At 41.1% G+C, this 20,427-nt stretch overlaps 1 protein-coding gene across 3 annotated transcripts in view; it reads right to left on the bottom strand.

The window, feature by feature from the left end:
• The window catches only part of ADGRF1 (adhesion G protein-coupled receptor F1), a 42,435-nt gene extending 23,130 nt beyond the window's left edge, over nucleotides 1-19,305 (bottom strand). Inside the window, exons 1-6 of one of the 3 annotated variants that reach the window (XM_065543934.2) lie at nucleotides 19,146-19,212; nucleotides 15,056-15,138; nucleotides 6,112-6,223; nucleotides 4,824-4,881; nucleotides 2,968-3,114; nucleotides 1,138-1,311 (exon numbers count right to left, since the gene is read on the bottom strand). In XM_065543934.2, coding sequence (XP_065400006.1) covers nucleotides 1,138-1,311; nucleotides 2,968-3,114; nucleotides 4,824-4,881; nucleotides 6,112-6,180 — 448 coding nt within the window. In that variant the 5' untranslated portion in view covers nucleotides 6,181-6,223; nucleotides 15,056-15,138; nucleotides 19,146-19,212. Of the gene's footprint in view, nucleotides 1-1,137; nucleotides 1,312-2,967; nucleotides 3,115-4,823; nucleotides 4,882-6,111; nucleotides 6,224-15,055; nucleotides 15,139-19,145 lie in introns of all 3 variants that reach the window. The other 2 variants (XM_015449336.3, XM_074039046.1) reach the window with 2 other exon arrangements.
• Nucleotides 19,306-20,427: the final 1,122 nt, after the last annotated feature.

The raw sequence follows: 20,427 nt of genomic DNA, 5'->3' as shown, positions 1-20,427 counted from the left end.
TTTCTTTCTTTCTTTTTGAGACAGGGCCTCACTTTTGTCACCCAGGCTAGAGTGCAGTGGCACGATCTTGGCTCACTGCAGCCTCAACCTCCTGGGTTCAAGCAATCCTCTTCCCTCAGCCCCCCAAGTAGCTGGTACTACAGGCACACACCACCACACCCAGCTAATTTTTGTATTTTTTGCAGAGATACATTTTCGCCATGTTGCCCAAGCTGGTCTCGAACTCTTCCTGAGTTCAAGCAATCAGCCTGCCTTAACCTTCCAAGGTGCTAGGATTACAGGTGTAAGCTGCTGTGCCCATCTTTCAAAACATAGGCTTTCATCAACATTTGTTGAAGAAATGACATTATTTTCTTTCTTGTATTACAGCCTGGCCTCTCCAATGAGTCTCTTAATTCATAGACAGCAAGAGAAATTCTTCTTCATACTAGGAGAGCCAGTATTCCCAATTAAGCTGAGCTATTTCAGGCTCACTCTTTGCTCAATTCCACCAATATCTGGGGCTTCCAGTTAACTGAAGTAATCATTGCAGGAGCTTTTTAAAGTCTTTCATGCCCTGGAGTCTGTGTCATTTGGCTAATCTCATCTTTCATTGAACAGAAACCTAAGTTAGCCATAGCTCCCTCAGCTACCACTGGTTTCCTAAGCTAGACTTTCAGCTTTTGTTTTGTTTTAACAAGGCATTCAGTACACATATTTGTTGACAATTGACAGCATTTCTTTTAATGGAATGATTCACTGTGTGTTCCTCCCTGCATTCACATCTCTAGACTTCCCTTTTCTTGAAATTGATGTTGGCAAAAGAGGTGAAAAGAGAGTAGGAAGACAAATGTTGCTTACTCAAGCAGTTCCTCATTTTGGAATTTTAGCAACTCTCCCTCAATCTCAATAGAATCATATGATTGCAGAGCTGAGCTGGATGGACCTCAAGGTTGAAGTGACCGTCACATGTGTTTCTGGATCTTCTGTACTATGAAAACTCTAACTGTGTCCAGCCAGGCCCAACATAATATATAATCACTGTCCCTCAATCTCCCTGTAAACAAACAGTGACTAGCAAGACGATGAGCCAGAGTCCCTTCTCTGTTGCATGTTGGGGTGGGAGAAGACCCAGCCCGAGCATTCTTTGTTGCTTACTTGTTCTCTCACAGAAATTGACACTCTGGCTGAGATTGTTGAGATGACATTCACAGCTTGGGAGTGCTCCAGCCGTGTGAAGGTAGCAGTTCTGGGGATCGAGGCATGAGGGAGGAAACCAGGTGTAGCCGTCTTCACAGGTACACTGCAGGACCCCATTCAGGTTGTTGCAGGCTGCACAAAAAAATAGAACTCAGTCTCCTGGATTGTGGTTTATAAACTGACTACAGCTGAGTAGTGATTTTATTTTTTATATGTTTATTTTTCAGATTAACTTCCCACATCTTCTATGAGTTTTGTTTTGGTTTGTTGCCCAGGTTAGAATACAGTGGCATGATCTCAGCTCACTGCAAACTCTGCCTCCTGGGTTCAAGTGATTCTTGTGCCTCAGTCTCCTGAGTAGCTGGGATTACAGACATGCACCACCACCCCTGGCTAATTTTTGTATTTTTAGTAGAGACAGTATTTCGTCATGTTGGCCAGCTGGTCTTGAACTCCTGAGCTCAAGTGATCTGCCTGCCTTGGCCTCCGAAAATGCTGGGATTACAGGCGTGAGCTGCTGCACCCAGCCCTGAGTAGTGATTTCTGATCCTTAGCGCTGACATGGAATCTGGACCAAGGATTTGATTGGTGCAAAAGTAATAGCAATTTTTTGCCATTAAAAGTAACATAATGGTAATATTTCTCACCAAAAGCCAGAAGGATGAAGCCAGGATGGCAATATATTTAAGGTAAGGAAATGTCCAACTCAATAAATTCTGAGGTTAGTATCGGAAAGCTAACAAACATAAAGCTACAATGGCTGGGATTAGCATGCAAAAGAAGGATGTATGCTCCATACATAGCCACTGCAATGGAAGAGAGAAGCAGAAGAGGACATTTGTAATAGGAGAGATATTTAAAGGATTCTAGAGGGTATTTGACCACCATCTCATTGGAGACTCCTTTCCATCCACCTGCCACCACTCCCAGGTAGGCCTTATAAGCAAGATGACAAAGGCAGAGAAACATTTTCGGGGAAAGTCATGATGAAAAGTTTCTCTAGTAGCAATCTTCTATGCCTACCCCCTTCTATCACACCTGAAATTCCCACCGAAGTCATTTTTTTTTCAGTAGATCAAAAAGCAGGGCAAAGTCACCGGATACCTTTGTGAAAATATGCACAGTGTGCAGTGAATGGTTCTCAAGCTTTATTGCACAACAGAATCACCTGGAAGATCTCACCCTGGAGTTTCTGATCCTCTAAGTCAAGATGAATGAAGAATTTGCATTTCTGTTAAGTTCCCTAATGCTGCTGCTGCTGCTACTGCTAGCCTGGGGACCACCACGCTTTAAGAATCACTGCTTTAGATCAATAATTTAACTTCTCTGAACCCCACCTTTGTGCTTATTAGTGCTGTTTGCCAAATATTTCTTGCCATCTTCCAGGTACACAGGATTGCATATCCTAGTCCCCTGAAGTTAAGTGGAGCCACGGAGCCAGTTCTAACCAATAAGTTGTGGGTAGAATTACTGTGGTCACTTCTGAGTCAGAGAATTTAATTGCCTATGGAAAACTCTCCAGTGTTTCATTTATTTTTGACTTAGCATGGTTGGGTACATATGAGATAGGGTCTGATACATCACTCTGCGTACTGGTGGCAACAGAAACAGCCCTCTGCCAATCTGCAATGGACACGTAGCATGAAGAAGAAATAAAGCATTTATTCTTTTAAATCACATAGATTGTAGGGATGATTGTTTCCACAGCATAACCCATCCTGATAGCATAACCCTGAGTGATACACCCGCCTTCTCCATTTACATATCCAGTCACTGAGAGCCACTTACACGTGGTAGCCTTTGCTCTGATAATCGTGAGCCCGTGTGACCATAATAATGGAGGCTTCAAGAGCTTCAGAAAATTCCTCAAATCTCTTTTCTCCTTGGAATCTCTATAGGTCACCTGAAGCAGCAGCTCATATTCTTGGACTGGGCCTAAAGAGAGAAAGAGAGTCAGAAACCTTTTTTTCTGTCCATGGGGAAAATATTACTGAGGAAGTGACTGAGAAACAATCATCAAATTCAGCCTGAAGATCAGGGACTCTATCACGCTGCTTGTTCTTGAGTTCCTCTCATCCAAACATGGACTAAAAATGAATACCCAGGATAAACACAAGCCGATGGCTCCCACACATGCCGAATATACGTCTGTCCTCTTACTTCTGCCAGGCCAGCTGCCCCGGTGCTGCCTGTCCCTCCCCAGAATCACTCTCTCAATGTTACACAGTTCCTCACAGCGCACCCACAGTCAAGCTTCAGGTGTTGAGACTGAAGGGGGAAGAGGTGAGGAAATCCAAGTCAACCTTCCCTCCCCTGCCCCCAGCTCTGATCTCCCTGAAGTATCTCCAATATAAGACCCCTCACTCTCATACTTACGAAGAGCCCTTTCTTCTCCTGTGAAAATATTCCATTTGTTAGCTGAGTTTGGGTATTTATATGAAATCCAAAAGCAAAACAAAACTAAACTTTCCCTTGAGGCTTGATGCACCCTCACCTCCAGCTCATCATTTCTGGACAGCACCTTTTCTTTCCCCATGGAGAAGCCATTAACTGATTTTGAAAGGGAAAGGAGGGGAATCCTATGAGTCTTCTCCCATCCAAAATTCACTTAAGTCCATTCACATAAAACTTGGCATGGAATTCCCAGGGGCTTCAAGGTCCCCCAAAGCTCACCTGTGAAAGACCGGACATCCCACACCATTGCACCCCAGTCCCATCTCTTACTCTCCCATCTCCTTACAGACTGGAGCCTCTTCCCCAGGCATTGAAAGTCCTCTCTGAGTGGTGGGAGCTGACGTGAGTCCCATTCCTACTGTCCAAGCAGGTGAGGAGTGGGGAACAGGGAAATGGGTGGCCTTGCTCACATCGTCAGGGGTTAATGGCACTGGTTCTGGAGCCAGATTGACTGGATTTGAATCCTGGTCCCTGCCCCTAGTTCTGTGCCTTAGTTTCACTATCTGTAAAATAAAGATGACCACTGTACCTAACTCAGAGGGTCAGTGTGAGGGTTTAATTCATCTAATGCACTTCAAATAGTCCTGCCACATAGTAACATCCCAATAATAGTTGCTATATTTTTATTGTTATTTTTACTGTCAGGAAAATTGTATTCATGTCATTACAAGTTGAAATTTTGATTTCATTTTCCCAAAGAAGTGTAGCCTTGCATGGTGATAGGTGCTACGGTACTATTAGCAGATTGCTGTATGGCAGATTCATTGCATGATAGGAAAGCTATTGTGGACTGATCCAGGAACCTAACAACCACATGTGCATCACTGTTTCTATGAGGAAATGTGTTCAACACTAGAAACATCAGATCCACAAACTAAATTTCAGAACACAACTCATTTCTAGACTGGAACTATGGCCATTAATTACATTGTTAGAATCAAGGCACAGAAGAAAAGGGCGTGTGTGAACAGCTACTTGCCAGGTCTGATGTAAGACGCTATGCTCTGATGATATTATTTAATCTTCACAAATGTCCTGCTCATAGGAATTACTGTCATTCTCCTTGTACATATTTGGATGTTTAATAATATGCCTAGGATCATACAACGAGTCAAAGGCACTGCTGGGATTAGAACCCTGGTCCCTTGACACCAAAATCCACTGCACCATGCTGTCTGACAGAGCCTCACCTAGATGTTTTCTCTTATTCACAGTGAGTTCTCTTTTTGTTTTGATGCCATCATTTCTCTGTTAAAAAGAAAACAGATAGTTATGGTGAGACTTTGAAGAGTTGTGCTTCATAAGGCCTCGCTGAGTTTCCCAGATGAATTAAAATCATGAATCTAAAACCCAAGCCAGGGATGGTGGAGAGGCGGTCAGGGAAGGCCTCACTGGAGCAACTTTTGAGCAAACACCTGAAGGGTAAGAGTATGCCTGGCAGGTAAAGGCAGAATGAGGATATGAGAGCCGCGGAGAGAGGAGAGAGAGAGGAGAGGCACAGGAGGTGGGGTCAGAGGGTGTCTGGGGAGGCAGGTTGTACAGGCCTTTATAGGCCACGGAAAGGGTTTTATCTTTTCCTCGAGTGAGATGAGAAACCACTGGGGAGCTCTGAACAGGGGAAAGACATGCTGTAACTTACTTTGTAGCAGGCTCAGTCCTGAAGCCCTGCTAAGAACAGCTGAGCACAGAAGCAATGAGTGTATTTCAGGGGTGGTTGAAATTATGCAGGTGAAAGACAATGAAGGTGTGGATCAAGGTAGCAGCCACGGAAGTAGTGAGAAGTTTTTGAGTTCTGGATATATTTTAAAGGTAAAGCTTAAAAAGTAATGTCAGTGGTTTAGATATGGAATGTGAGAAGAGTCAAGCATGATTCTTAAGTTTTTTTGCCTACGTGGCTGGAAAGATAGTGATACCACCTGCTGAGACAGGCAAGAAGGAGTGGGTTCGATTTTGGACAAATGAAGTTTGGAGGTCCACTGGGTGCCCAGCTGGAAATAACACACAGGTAATGGACATGTGAGTGTGGACAGGGGAGAGGTCTGAGATAGAGCTATACAGCTGGGAGTCATCAGTACGTAGAGAATATTAAAACCATGATCCTAGATGAAAGCATCACGAAAGCGAGTGTAGATAGGGAAGAGAGTGTCAAAGGATTGCTAACGTCCATCTATGTGACTTTTCTGCATCCAAGAAGCCATAGTAGAGAATATGTTGAACTGGAAAAGATCTCTAAGATAGTTTAATCAAAGATCCTTCTTTTGCAGTTTGATCATCTAAACTCCGAAGAGATGAAATGACTTACTTATCCAAGGCCACACAATGAATGTTGGTCATGTTGAAACGAGAACTCAGGACTTCGGATCTCAAGTACATTAAATTATGCAGTTGCAGTCCCCTAAAGAGTGAGGGGTTCTAAAAGTGCCAGAAGGAGAGAGGAGAGATAGTTGAGAAGAGATATGAGATATAGCACCAACTTACCCCCAGGAAGCCACCGTGGCCATCAGTGAAGGTGAAGAAAGAAATGAGCCACAGCACTCCAACTTTCATTTTCCCTGGACTGAGCAGCAGCAGTCGGGTGCATAGTCTGTGACTAAACAAGCAGGGTATCAGGTAAGGTAGAGGCATAAAAACAAGAAATTCAAGCCAAAATGTAAAAATGCACACAGTGGTAGGGCCTCGCTGAGCTGATCCGAGCCCCTGGGTATTTGATTGTGTTTCCACTTCACGGAACCTGTGACATCATGACTTCTGCTCCCATAGCAGACGTAGTAAATTTCCACCTTTACAGACTTACTAGAAAACTGCTCTAGAACTCTCTTCCAGGTGATGGTATCTGACTAAACACAGGCTGTTTTTTAAATCATGACTTGCTTAACATTGCAACTAGGTGTATTTAACACCAGTCTTTTATATTTCACTGAAGTTTCCTTTTCCTTTCAGGAAAGAAAAACATTAAAATAACCAAAGACTCTTTAAACCATTAATACCAGGATACAATTTGAGTGTTTAAGCATATAAATAATAATGAATCAATCCAGCAAATTTCCTTTTTCATAGTAGATATAATCAGCTAAAAGATGTCCTTGAGTTTATGATTATCTCAAATAATTTAGATAAAACTCATGGACCTGGTCACAAGATTAGTCACTTACACCCAGGTTATTTTGCATCAAAAAAAATCACAAAATGTTAGAATTGTTCTGTCTAATACAGTAGCCACTAGCCATGTGCGGCTATCTAAATACGAATGACAGTTAAAATTAAATTAAATTTAAAATTCAGTTGCTCAATCACGTTGACCACATTTCCAGTGCTCAGGGGCCACATGTGGCTAGGAGCTACCGTATTGGGTAGCTCAACACAGGACGCTTACATCACCGCTAAGTTTTACTGCACGGCATTGATAGAACTTAAAGGAATACCTTCTTCTGGCCTCTCAATGTTTCTTTTACATCTCACAGGAGAAGATGAAAAAGTTTGACTCCCGAACTCAAAAGTCCTCCCCTGGAATAAGTGTCCTTGCTTAGCAGTCCGGAGTACACAAAGTTGGGCTCTCCATCCAGCCCTTACCTTGCTTCCTGGGTATGCTTAAACTTCATACAAATGCTGCCATCTCTCCAGTGCCACCCCACACTGCCCTCTGATCTCAAAAGCAGAGAAAAGGCATTAGAGACAGGGAAGAACTACCAAAGAGGTGGCCAATGTTTCAGCAGAGACCTTTTCTAGGGCTTTCTGGGGCAGCATGAAAAACAGGCAATGTGACACGTACAGCTTTTGAATTTACCTTCTCCTTTTGGATGAATGGTCCTCTTATGCGCCACCTTCCTGTTTACCAAAGACTCCTTGTAAATCTTTTTGCTTTAAAATTCTTTGGCAGCAGCCTGAGCTCTAGAGTATTCTTTAGGGTCTTGTTTCCCCACAGCTTGTCTGCTGAGTTCTATTCCTTCCTGCCTGTGCTTTCTGCTTTCTAAAAGTGATGAATATTTGTCTCCAGAGCAGTGTTTTACAAAGTTTCTTGACAGGATCCCATAGAAAGAAAGATATGTTATAACATGAATATTTGTGTGTGTGTGTACCTTGGATGTTTTCTACTTGTTTTTATTTTATTTATTTCATTTTTATTAGTAAATTGTTATATTCTACTAAACTGATTTTGCAATACCCTCATGAAGCACAGTCACATAGCAGAGGGGGGTTGTGCCCCTTCCAGCCCCTTTTCCACTTTTTCTTCACTTTTTTTTTTGAGATGGAGTCTCACTCTGTCGCCCAGGCTGGAGTGCAGTGGCTCACTGCAACCTTCACCTTCCAGGTTCAAGCGATTCTCCTGCCTCAGCCTCACGAGTAGCTGGGATTACAGGTGCCCATCACAATGCCTGGCCAATTTTTGTATTTTTAGTCGAGATGGGGTTTCACTATGTTGGTCAGGCTGGTCTCAAACTCCTGACCTCAAGTGATCTGCCTGCCTCCGCCTCCCAAAATGCTGGGATTACAGGCGTGAGCCATTATGCCCGGCCACTTTTTCTTCACTTCTAGGGAAGGATTTTTTAATTTGAATTCCCGGGAACTATTTCGGTCACAGTTTATAGGGCTGGAGCTTTCAAATGGGATAACAGTCTTGGTGCCTGCGGTGTAATCCGTTTTGCCTCTTTGTGCCAGAGCCTGCTTCCAAATGGGAGATCTGGCCTGCATACGGCTCTCAGGCTCACTCTCTCTCTGTTTCTCTCTCTCTCTCTCACCTCCTCATCCCACTCTGAAAAATCTTTCTCATACATGTAGTCCAGGCCTGAGGCTGTAGAGCCAGCTTGAGAAGGCCTGAAGACAGCTCTGGGCATTGTGGAAAAGCCCTCTCTCATAGACCCCACCTCTTTATTCCCTCTTCTCCCACCCTAGAGATATACTCTGGCATCCTTGGACTTGCTACAGATGGTAAACTCTAACTTAGAGTCAGAGTTTCAGACCAGTGAGGAGGGGAGGGAAGAGAAGGTAAGGAGAAAACATTTAGGAGCTCATTAGAAAATGTGGGTGTCCCCATCTCACCCTAAACCTACTAAATCTTGGACAGGTCAGGCCCAGCTCTGTATATTATAATTATAATTATGATTATGGAGACATGTTCTTGCTCTGTCACCCAGGCTGGAAGTGCAATGATGTAGTCATGGTTCACTGCAGCCTTGACCTCCTGGGCACAAGTGATCCTCCCACCTCAGCCTCCCTAATAGCTGAGACTACAGGCTAATTCTTTTAATTTTTTTGTAGTGACAAGGTTTCACTATATTGTCCAAGCTGATCTTAAACTCCTGGGCTTAAGCAATTCTCCCACCTCAGCCTCCAAAGAGGGACTACAGGCATGAGCCACCATGCCAGACTAGCCCGTGTGTATTATTAAAGCTAGACAAGCAATGCTCACATCCAGGCAGGTTTGAGAGCTGTTATTCTAGACTGTTTTAAGTAATAGGAAAAACGATTTATCCAGGGAGAAGTGGCAGAGGGAGAGGTTGTGGCGCCTGAGGCCTCCACTCTGCTACCCTCCATCCTTAAAACAATAAAAATAAAATAAAAAATAAAGATTTCTCTACCTAGTCTAGTCCTGTGATAGGAGTTCTACTCTGGGATTTGAAACCAAAGCTCAAGTGAATCAAAATTGTTTTCTTTGCTTCCTTGGTGCATATAGCTCCCTCTGGGATACAGTTGTAAGGTTTAGGAAGTAAAAACACAAGATACCCTCAAAATTTTGAATTTCAAATAAACAATGAAGTGTTTTAGTGAAGTATGGCCCTGTGCAATATTTGCAACATTATTTGTTGTCTAAAATTATTTGTTTCTTATCTGAAATTCAAATTTAACTGGACATCCTGTATTTGACAACTAGTCAAAGGTGGGAAAAAAATGAAATCTCCAGGCACATGGGTCAAAATGGGCTCTGTAGCTGCGCTAGCCAGGGTCCCGTTCCCAGCTTTGACATTTATCAACTGGATGCCCTTTGGAATTGTCTTAAGTTTTCTATACTTTGGTTACTCATCAAGAATATGGGGAAAATAGTATTTAATTCACGGGCTCTTAGGAGAATTGAATGAGTAATTTGCAAGTACCCAGAGTGGTGCCTAGTATTTCAACCTTACCATCAGCTTGTATAGTTACTTGCTGGATTGTGCCAGAATTTGACTTCAATTCTGAGTCAAATTAACTTATTTTTTTAAAAAAGTGCACTTGGTTTAACTGATTCCCGCCACTCTGGAAATGGAGAGATCCCAGCTTTGAAGCAATAAAAGTACATTTTTACAGTAATTGAATTATCTGACTCAAAGGAGGGTCCACAGCAGCAAGGATGTCAGAGATTGCTTTGTGTGTGTACGAGGTCCTCATAAATCCCACTGAACTTCGCCTTTGTTAAACATTAACCCCATGGTATTTTCATCACTTCCCTTCCAAGCTGGAATGGTCCTGATTATTTAGAAATTCTCAGAATCCTTATGTTCTTGCCACCGATGAGGAGCTGTTGTTGTCATTAGAGTATGACATGTTTCCATTGCACCTTGTGCTGTGGCTGCTGGGGCCAGCGATGGGAAGGCTTGACCATGGTGGGACGCCCCCTGACCCTGCACTTCCTTGAATTCATTCAGTGAGTTCATTCCCTGTCCTTCAGGGAACAATCATTAGAACTTGCTATTATGCCTTTGGAGAGGGCTGGCTGTTGTCTCCCTATTCTTTCAGTTATATACTTATGGACTCCAAATATCATTTATTTATGCCAACAGCTGTCTCCTTATCAACAGCGGGCTTAGTTGAAACTGCTCACACCTACACTTTCCAGCATTCTTGGCAACAATCTAATCTTAGGCACAGTTGAACTCTGCGCTGTTTCTCTGGCATCAATATTTATGGGATTATGTTTTTTTCTTTATAAATAGAATTCCCAGTAGAGCTGTCTCCTTCCTGTCCATCTTGGCCTCACGTGCGCCTATGTGCACACACACATTGATGGAAAGAGCAGGTCTCCACATAAGATCTAAAAGAAATCATGACTCAAAAAGAGTTAGGCAGATGACCTGTAAAACCTTGGTTTTGTTTCACCTCTCATTTTACCAGTTTTTGATAACATATTCATTAGCATCTATCTTTTCTAGGAACTGTTAGGCCACTTGCCTTTGAGAAAAGCTTCTTTGTGTTTCTGTAACTGGACAGAGATAGAGGAGAAGACAGCTGAGAAGGGACAGAAAAGATAGCCACTTCCATCTTTGGAAAAATGTTTGAAGGTTTGGTAAGTTATATGAACAAGACGAACTTCCTCTGGAAGGACAGTAATTTAAAGTCATTTAAAATCTCAGGGGAGGTCTCTATACATGTGTGCACAGTAAAATTGTAAACATGTTTTATATTTTAGCATGTTTTAGCACATTCCTGTTTATCAACACAGCAGGAAGAGGTCTGAATGAATTACACCCTAACCTCGTGTTTGTACCTCTTCCGTGAGGATTTGGGAAAGTTAAAACTCTGTGGATTCGGTTTCTTCTTTACAGTAAGGGGGAAAATAAAGTGAGCTCAGATCTATTCACATTCAGGTTTCATTATTACATACCCATTCCCCGCCTTCCATTTGTAGATTACTTATGTAATTATTCTTTTATCAACATCGGCAGTCACCAAACCAAAGCCTGGAAAGATCACCGATTCCTACTCATCTTTATTCTTGTTTTCTCCTCAAACTGGTTATTAAATTCTTGAACATCTTTTGAGATGAGCTAAGAACCTACTAAGAATTTAATTATTGGGTTCAGAACAGAGGTATAATTTTTAAGAATTCTGGAATTATAAGTCTGGTGGGGACAAAAAGAATTTCTTGGCTCAGTCACTCCTTCCCCAGGACACTTCACCAATCTGCTAAACTTGCATTTGTTCAACTACCGTATACTGTATACTGACAGCCTCCCATTTCCCAGGCATTGTGCCATGTACTGGCTGTTAACAATATAGTCATGCCCGCCTATCATGCATGGTAGCTCCATGCCTCAAGAGAAACTCTGAAAGCCACAATCCAGACCCACTTCTGCGAACTTCTGGGTTACCGAGAATCTCTGTTCCAGGGTCCCTATTTTAACTGTCCTATGTTTCATTGATTGGTTGTGCCTTCGGAGTCCAGTTTGTGACCCTACCTCCAAATCTGATCCTTTCCCATCCCAGAATTGAGATATGTGCTTATAAGTTTGTGTTTCCTTTGCCACTAATTAGAACGTCATTCAGCTCAAGAGTATTTCTCCTGCTGCTGGTGCCTGCAGCCTAGCACAGCTGTCTGCTCCTTCCTAACAAGGATTCTGTTTTTCTATTTAGTCTGCACTTTGCATCTGAGAAGAGCTTCACTCAGGATGATTTGTTGTTTTTAGCTCATTGCTCAATATGCCTTCTGGCATTCTAGTAGGGTTCGTTTCCCACAGAAGACCAGTCCAGCTCATTTTCACTGTAAAAGGCTTAGCTGCGAGCCTCATGGGTTGGCTCTATTCCAATCCCTTGTAACTGAAGATGCTCACCAGCCGTTTGTGGTTCAGTATAGCAGGAGTGACCGCCAAGCCCTTAAAAGATGATTAACGGCATTCTGCAAAAGGTGCCAAGCTCTTTCTTCTAGCCAAGATTTCAGCTTAGTAACAGGACCCAGGCTTCCTTGGAATTCCTAGGTAGGGCTTATTTCTCATCTCCTCTACTCAACTTCATTTAAAGAAAGGAAAGACCAGATAATTTGAGCTTCTTGCATTGTTTGCTTTTAAAAATTAAGAAGTACCTGAACAGAACTCCAGAGAGGTGATAGCTACCTCATAAAAAAGAAATAAAATAATTCCTTCTAATTTACAAAGTGCTTTTCAATATGTTTTGATTTGATTATTTGGGCACTTGTGTAAGTTAAGTGGAATTTATTTTCATTTCACAATTGCAGAAAATGAAAATGTGACGTTTAAATTCTAAATAAAAAGAATTTGTTAACTATTTCCCTAAATTTCTCAGCCCAAAGAATCAAGTATTTCCCTCCGACCATGAGCCAGTTAGTTTTTGTTGCTTGGGGCATGATTTTAATAAAATCATGATTGTTAATTTGATCTCCACCTGAGTTCCTTACAAACAATTCTTTTTTTTTTTTCAGAAAAAAAGAACATACATTTCAAAGCTGTCTTCCTGTTCCTGAGCTAATTTGCATGTTCTCACTTACAAGTGGCAGCTAAGCACACATGAACATAAAGATGGAAACAATCAACACTGGGGACTCCTAGAGCAGAGAGAGAGGGAGAGGGGGAAAGGGCTGAAAAGCTACCTATTGGGCTGGGCACGATGGCTCAGGCCTGTAATCCCAGCAATTTGGAAAGCAGAGGCTGGTACATTGCTTGAGCTCAGGAGTTCGAGACCAGCCTGGGCAACATGGTGAAACCCTGTCTCTACTAAAAATACAAAAATTAGCCGGGCATGTTGGTGCGCACCTGTGGTCTCAGCTACTTGGGAGGCTGAGGTGGGAAAGTCACCTGAGCCCTGGAGGCGGAGGTTGCAGGGAGCCAAGATCGTACCACTGCACTCCAGCGCGGGAGACAGAGGGAGAACCTGTCTCAAAAACAAAACAAAACAAACAAAAAACAGCTATGTATTGGGTACTATGCTCACTACCTGGTGACAGGATCATTTGTACCCCAAACCTCAACATTACACAATCTACTACCCATATAACAAAAAGGTACCCCCCACGCTAAAATAAACGTTGACATTACACAAGAAAAAACAAGCTATCTTCCTGATAAACATGATTGTCCTCAGTGTCTAAGGAGAGTCAGGTGTCCAAGGATGGAAACACAAATGATCAGGCCTGCTGGAAAACCCCTGCAGAACAGGCTCTGTGGGATCTTCATATACGAATGGTCAAATTAAAGATGTTACAAACCCTTCTTGGGTGATCTATTTTAAATAAGAGTAAAACACACTTCTCCTACTTCTCATTCCATGCTTACACTGATAAATCTTCATTGTTTCAAACCTACCAAAACCCCCTAATTCTTTACATTTCCCTTTACATATGAATAGTATTTTCATCGTGATTTTCTTAAAAAGTAAAAATAACTTTTAAAATCATATTCCCCAGATGATTCTTCTAGAAATAGAACCAGTTGACTGGCATTCCACCTATCCTGAAAATATCACATCAATTCATCCTCAGAAACCATCCAGATTCTACACCATACAGAATGAAAAGCAAACTCAAGATCGTTGCAGTTTTGAACTCCCACAGTCTGCCCTCGAACTTCCCTTCTATTAAGCTTCCTTCCACGCATCTGAATTCCAGGTAAACCAGGATTGAACTTTTAACTTTTCTAAGTTAAAAGGAAAGTGCTGCTTACAAAGGTTTATATATTTTGAGATTGTATAGACATGGTCAAATTGCCCTCCTAACTTGTACCCATTTACAACTCACTGGTAAGCTGCAGAAATGCCTGTTTCATCACTCTGTCCACAATATCTTTTTAATGTTGCCAAACAGATAGGCAAAATTTTTGCCTTATTATTTTAATTTTCCTGTGTTTGATTATCAGTAAGTTTAAGCATTTTTTCAGAGATTTACTGGCCATTTGTTTTTTTTTCCAGCTTGACTTCTTAAATCATTTTCCTAAGTTTATCTATTGGAATGTTCATCTTTTTCTTAAAAATTGTGTTTTAGGAACTCTTTTGTCTTTGTCACTTATTATAGGTATTTGCTCATGGTTTGTAGTCCATCTTTAAACCTTTTGCATTATTTTCTTCTGCACAAAAGATTAAAATATTCATGAAATCACATCTGTCAATCTTTTCCATTATGGATTTTACTTATTCAATTTTACTTTTAGCTATATTTAGAGACAGGGTCTCGCTTTGCTGCCCAGGCTGGAGTGCAGTGCCATGATCATAGCTCACTGCAGCCCCATCCTGGGCTCAAATGATCCTCTTGTCTCAGCCTCCTGAGTGGCTGGGACTATAGGCACACACCACCACACCCAGCTAATTATTTTTTCATTTATTTTTTTGCAGAGACGAGGTCTCGACATATTGTTCACACTGGTCTTGAATTCCTGGACTCAAGTGATCCTTCTTCCTCAACCTCTCAAAGTGTTGAGATTTCAGGTATGAGCCACCACACCCAGCCCCATTATGGATTTTAACCTTGGGGTTGTGTGAAGAATGTGTGGTTTTGTTTGCTTGTTTGTGTTTTGAGACAGAGTCACGCCCTGTCACCTAGGCTGGAGTGCAGTGGTGCAATCTCGGCTCACAGCAACCTCTGCCTCCCGGGTTCAAGCGATTCTCCTGCCTCAGTCTCCGGAGTAGCTGGGACTACAGGTGCATGTCACCATGCCCAGCTGATTTTTGTATTTTTAGTAGAGACAGGGTTTCACCATGTTGGCCAGGTTGGTCTCGAACTCCTGACCTCAGACGATCGGCCCGCCTCAGCCTCCAGAAGTGCTGGGATTACAGGCGTGAACCACCGTGTCCGGCCAAAGAATGTGTTTTCTATAAAAAGGTTGGAAAACATTTTTCTACATTTTAGTCTAACACTTCGTTCGTTCTTTAAATTATTTCTAATACACTTAAATCTTCAATCTTTCTTAAGTTAATTTAGGTTTTGGGATGAAATAAGTAAATCTTCAATCCTTCTGGAATTTATTTAGGTTTTCAGATTTCCTTTCATTTCCTCCAAGTGAATAGCCAATTTTATCAACTGTATTTCCCAGTGAAACCATTTTTTATCTAGACCACCTTGATAATTCTTTATCAATTTTATCTACTTATTTATTTTAAATTTTATTTTTAATTGACAAATAATAATTGTACACATTTATAGCGTACCTAGTGATGTTTTGATATATATAATATATAGTGATCAGATCAGGGTAATTAGCATATCCATCATCTCAAACATTTATCTTTCTTTGTGTTGGGAACATTGAATATTCTCCTTCTAGTTATTTGAAACTATATATTATTGTTAACTATAATCATTCTGCAGTGGTATAGAACACTATAATTTATTCCCCCTATCGAGCTGTAAGCTTGTTTAATGAGGCCCACCTTTTTCTATAAAATTCTGACCTAAATATATTTTTTTAATTATACCATATCTACATCTTTTACCAATTACCTGTTTAATTGATACCTTGGTCAACAACATAAAAGAGTATGATATGCCTAAGAAATATATCATTAAGTGTCTTATCAGAAATAATTAGCTTGATTCTTTAAGAGATTAAGCATAGGGAAGTCTCCAAGTAGAGTCAGGCTGCATGCAGTACAAACACAAGTGTGAAAGGTGCTTACAGAAAATATAACCTGCTTAACACAAATTCTCTTTACCCAGAACTTTGCAGGTGTGAATCTGTTATATTATGACAGGCTGTCCCAACTTCACAAACGTATAATAAATATCTGCTTATCTCAAAAAAGTAAAAAAACTCTTATCAGGTTTTAAAGTTTTGTCTTCTGAGAAAGAAAAAAAGAATAAGAAAATTATCTTAAGGACTTTAAAGTCTTTAGATTTGTGGACCTCTGGAGATCAAAAACTGACATTTGCACTGAGACCAAGAAGACACCATGAGGATCTGATAACGCTCATCAATAAAACGTTAACTAGAGTTTGCAGTTTTAGGACTGCATACCTCATTGCTATTCATCTCTGCATTTTATTTTTTCAACTGAGTGCACATAGGAAATGTATTTTAACTCTCTGAAATGCTAGGGCATTTTCCACTTCTATTATTAATTCCTATGAATTTTCATTCTCAACATGTCAGATCCCAGTTTCCATCAGCCACTGACCAGAAGCCTCTATGAGATTATCTGTGGCTTATTGGGGAGGGGATGTGATAAGAAGGCTTCCCTGCCTTAGTGGTTTTGTGTACTACGGGGTGAGTTTATCAAGGTTTGAACCCAGCTGTGCATGGAAGAGGGTATGTTTCAGATCACGATGCTATAGACCTTTAGTACTATCCCTCCAAGATTCTAAACTGTTTTCACATCTATTAAAACCATGTGTCTCTGGGCGTGGTGGCTCACGCCTATAATCCCAGCACTTTGGGAGGCCAAGGCTGGTGGATCACTTGAAGTCAAGAGTTTGAGAAGAGCCTGGCCAACATGGTGAAACTCTTTCTCTACTAAAAACACAAAAATTAGCCAGGTGTAGTGGCAGGTGTCTGTAATCCCAGCTACTCAGGAGACTGAGACAGGAGAATTGCTAGAACCTGGGATGCAGAGGTTGCGGTGAGCTGGGATTGGGCCACTGCACTCCAGCCTGGGCAACAGAGTGAGACTCTGTCTCAAAAATAAATAAATAAATAGATAATTAAATAAAATAAAACCGTGTATCTATCCAGTCAAGAACTCTGAAGACCTTGAAATCTTGTGAGCACTACTCTGCTAAGACAAACACAATTTAGGAAAATCCCAAGACATAGGTATTTGGCAACAGCGTTTCCCCTTCTCTACAAGCTATAGGTGTTCCCTGCCAAAAAACTAAAGAAAGCCAGGCGGCTGGGCGCAGTGGGTCACGCCTGTAATCCCTGCACTCTGAGAGACCGAGGTGGGAGGATCACGAGGTCAGGAGATCAGGAGATCGAGACCATCCTGGCTAACACGGTGAAACCCCGTCTCTACTAAAAATACAAAAAATTAGCCGGGCGTGGTGGCGAGCACCTGTAGTCCCAGCTACTCAGGAGGCTGAGGCAGGAGAATGGCGTGAACCCGGGAGGCGGAGCTTGCAGTGAGCCGAGATCGCGCCACTGCCTGGGCAACAGAGCGAGACTCCGTCACAAAAAATAAAATAAAATAAAATAAAACTAGGCAAAATATTTTGAAACTTACAAAATGTAAACATTTAGATTAGGTAGGTTACACAACACAGTTTCATAAGGGTGGCCTTAAGCAAAATTGTGAATTCAGTGACACTTGTTCTGGGGATGCCACTCCCCCACTTTCTGAGTTGTGCACCCTTGTGACGTACACCCCTACCACTGCTAATGCCCTCAGATATCCAGTACCCTCTTGCTTCTTCCAGTTTTTACTTTACTTTCAGCCAAAGCACTAAAATCATTTACTTATATCCTAATTTGAATGAATGTGTTCATTTACTTTTTTAAAGAAGATGTTTGCATTCCTTTAGTTGTGTAATGAAAGACATCAGAAAGTACATTGTTGTGAAAGTATGGTGCTTTCCTTGCCCTCAGCCCAGCAACAGACAGACCCTGTTATGGGGACACTGTCCCTGCTTTTTAAGAAATTTACTCTCCTTTTGGAGAAGCAAGACATACGAGGCATCCATCAATAATTCATGTCAGCTTAGGGTTATGCACAAAAGGTGAGTTTGCAAGTTGAGCTTGTCAGACTCCACAGGCATACACTCCTATTTCCAATCTTAATGCTTATTGGCACCACTTTACAAATGAAATAACCAGGACAAGACAACTAAGTAATTTGCTCAGTGTTTTACTACTTGTCAATGGTTGAATAAAGTATTATGGGACCATTATTAGAACACTTGTCAATTTGGGTTATGGTTAGATAATGAGTGGTGTTTTCTTAATGAAAACAGAACATAATAAAAGGCTTGTGTTAATATTCTAACATATTAAAGAATGTACTTTTGTTTATTTTTTGTTATTCTCGCCTCTGTTTGTAATCTCCAGCCCATGAATGCTATTATCAAGTTGAGCTTAATGGATCTCAGCACGAAAAAGTCAAGGTCATCACTTCTCCACGGCTCTCCCACCTTGACCTTCTTTCTATTCCTCCTTCAGTATCTTTCCTTCATGTAGTCTCTGGCATGGCATATTACATAGGCTATCAGGTTTACATAAATGGATTTTTCATGAAAACAAAGAAAAGAGAAAAGAAAAATTCTATATTTTCAAGGCAGCTGCTAAGAAAATACAGTGTGTCATTTTATATTTACTTGGGGAAGTAGCAGGAGAAATAATTAGTCAATTCTAGGGTTTTTTGGAGTCCTGGAAAGGAGTTAAATTGAGAAGTACTTTCTGGGTACATATGGATTCAGGCAAAGCTTAAACTAATTCACCCTAAAGGAAAAATAAGCTTAATTCTCTCAAGTGCGATTTTATTTTAAGAGATTGCTATGGTTAATGTATTATGAATTAGTGAAAACCATATGACTGATACTTTAGCAAGTATCTTTGGTGGAGCCCGTTTTATTCTAGTCAATCTACCTCCCTGGCACATCAGAAGAATGGGGGTCCTGCGTTATCACAGAGGGAAGAGTGTGCTTTGAGTCAGATAATCTGGAGCTTGAGCCTCAGCTAATCACCTCATTATAGTTAGTAAGTGGATCGAAATCTGTTGTTTCTGCTCATTGCTTTTTCAGCTCTGTTCCCTTAATTAACTATCTTTGGGAAATGAGATATTGAAATCAGAATTTTTTTTTCAAGGACAGAAAAAATAATCTCAGACTAACAGGGAGTATTGGTCATAGTAATACACGTTCTTAGTAATCAAAGTACAGTTATTGGGCTTACCTGGTGATTTCTCTCTTCACGCCACAGCTCGAGGGTGCCCTTCCTTCAGTGTACTTGTGACTCAATTACTTCTTATGCTGTTTGGAAAGAAAGTATTAGTATCTGAGCAACAGCAGCTCACTGGCGTGAACACAGGCTCACTGATCCATCAGCAGTTCCTGGCACACATTACTGTCTGTGCAGGTAGACAAGCCTGGGACACGCCCCCTTCAAGACGGAAACAATATACTTTTCTGCTAACTTCCCCTCCACCTTAAAGTCACTATTAGGTCTGGTAAGAGGAAGGAGCGCAGAGCTCAAGACTTAATGATTCTCCCAGCAAACATAGATGGGTGTCTGAAATCACAGAAGGGAAATGGGAGAGAAAAGCTCTAGGGGAATGTGGAACACTTTTGCCCTAGATCGGTTTGCTACAAAATGCTACTCCATCAAATCTTCCCGTCCAGCCTCTGAACACACTGGGTCATACCCTATAAAGCTGAAGGAATGCAGGCCTTCATGCATAATTCCAATGAGGACAGGTGGGTAATTCCTGTGGAGCAGAAATAAGAGTAGATATTGTTTTTCCTTTTCCAACTTTTCCATTTAAGGCTAAAGAATCAACTAGCTACTTTCCCGGGTAAAACCACCTCAGACTCCTGCGTGGGGTACCACCAAAGGAGCTGTGGCAAAACACAGCAACAGGGTGGATGCTGAGGTGAATGCTTTCGGTGTGTTCTTTGTCCTTAGAAAACCTAGTGTGAAACCCTATTAACTTCTTTAGTAAAGATTTGTTTTCTTTCCAAGGAGTCATCCAGTTTGAAAACTATGAAAGGTCAAGATTGTTATGTGCCACATTGGCTCGTAAATTACTTTTGGTCAAGGTAATGAGCAACTAACAACCACATCTAAATTAGCAATTTTTCATTCTGTTAATGGAATAATGAAGGGGATAATAATATGTTAATTCTCAAAAATGCCACTGAAAAGAAAGCAAAAGATATCTCTGAATTCAATTAATGTATTAATTTTCTTTTGTTTCCTTTAAGCATTCCACATTTTACAAATGACTTGAGCTGGCTTACAATGTTAATACACAAAATAAAATAGTGTGAGAATAACAATTTTAAAATCATTATAAAAGCTCTATATAAACTATAAAAAAGGAAACTATAAAACTAAAGAGTCAATTAAGAAAAGTAATGCAAATAATAATCCCTGAAATTATTGTTTCATAAATTTGAAACTTATCTCTAGGGACAGAACTTCCTAACAGTTAAAGAAAAGGGAAAGCTAGTCAGGT

Source organism: Macaca fascicularis, chromosome 4, assembly GCF_037993035.2.
Source record: "Macaca fascicularis isolate 582-1 chromosome 4, T2T-MFA8v1.1".
NCBI classification, from domain to species: domain Eukaryota; kingdom Metazoa; phylum Chordata; class Mammalia; order Primates; family Cercopithecidae; genus Macaca; species Macaca fascicularis.
This window is presented reverse-complemented; position numbering and strand designations above follow the sequence as displayed.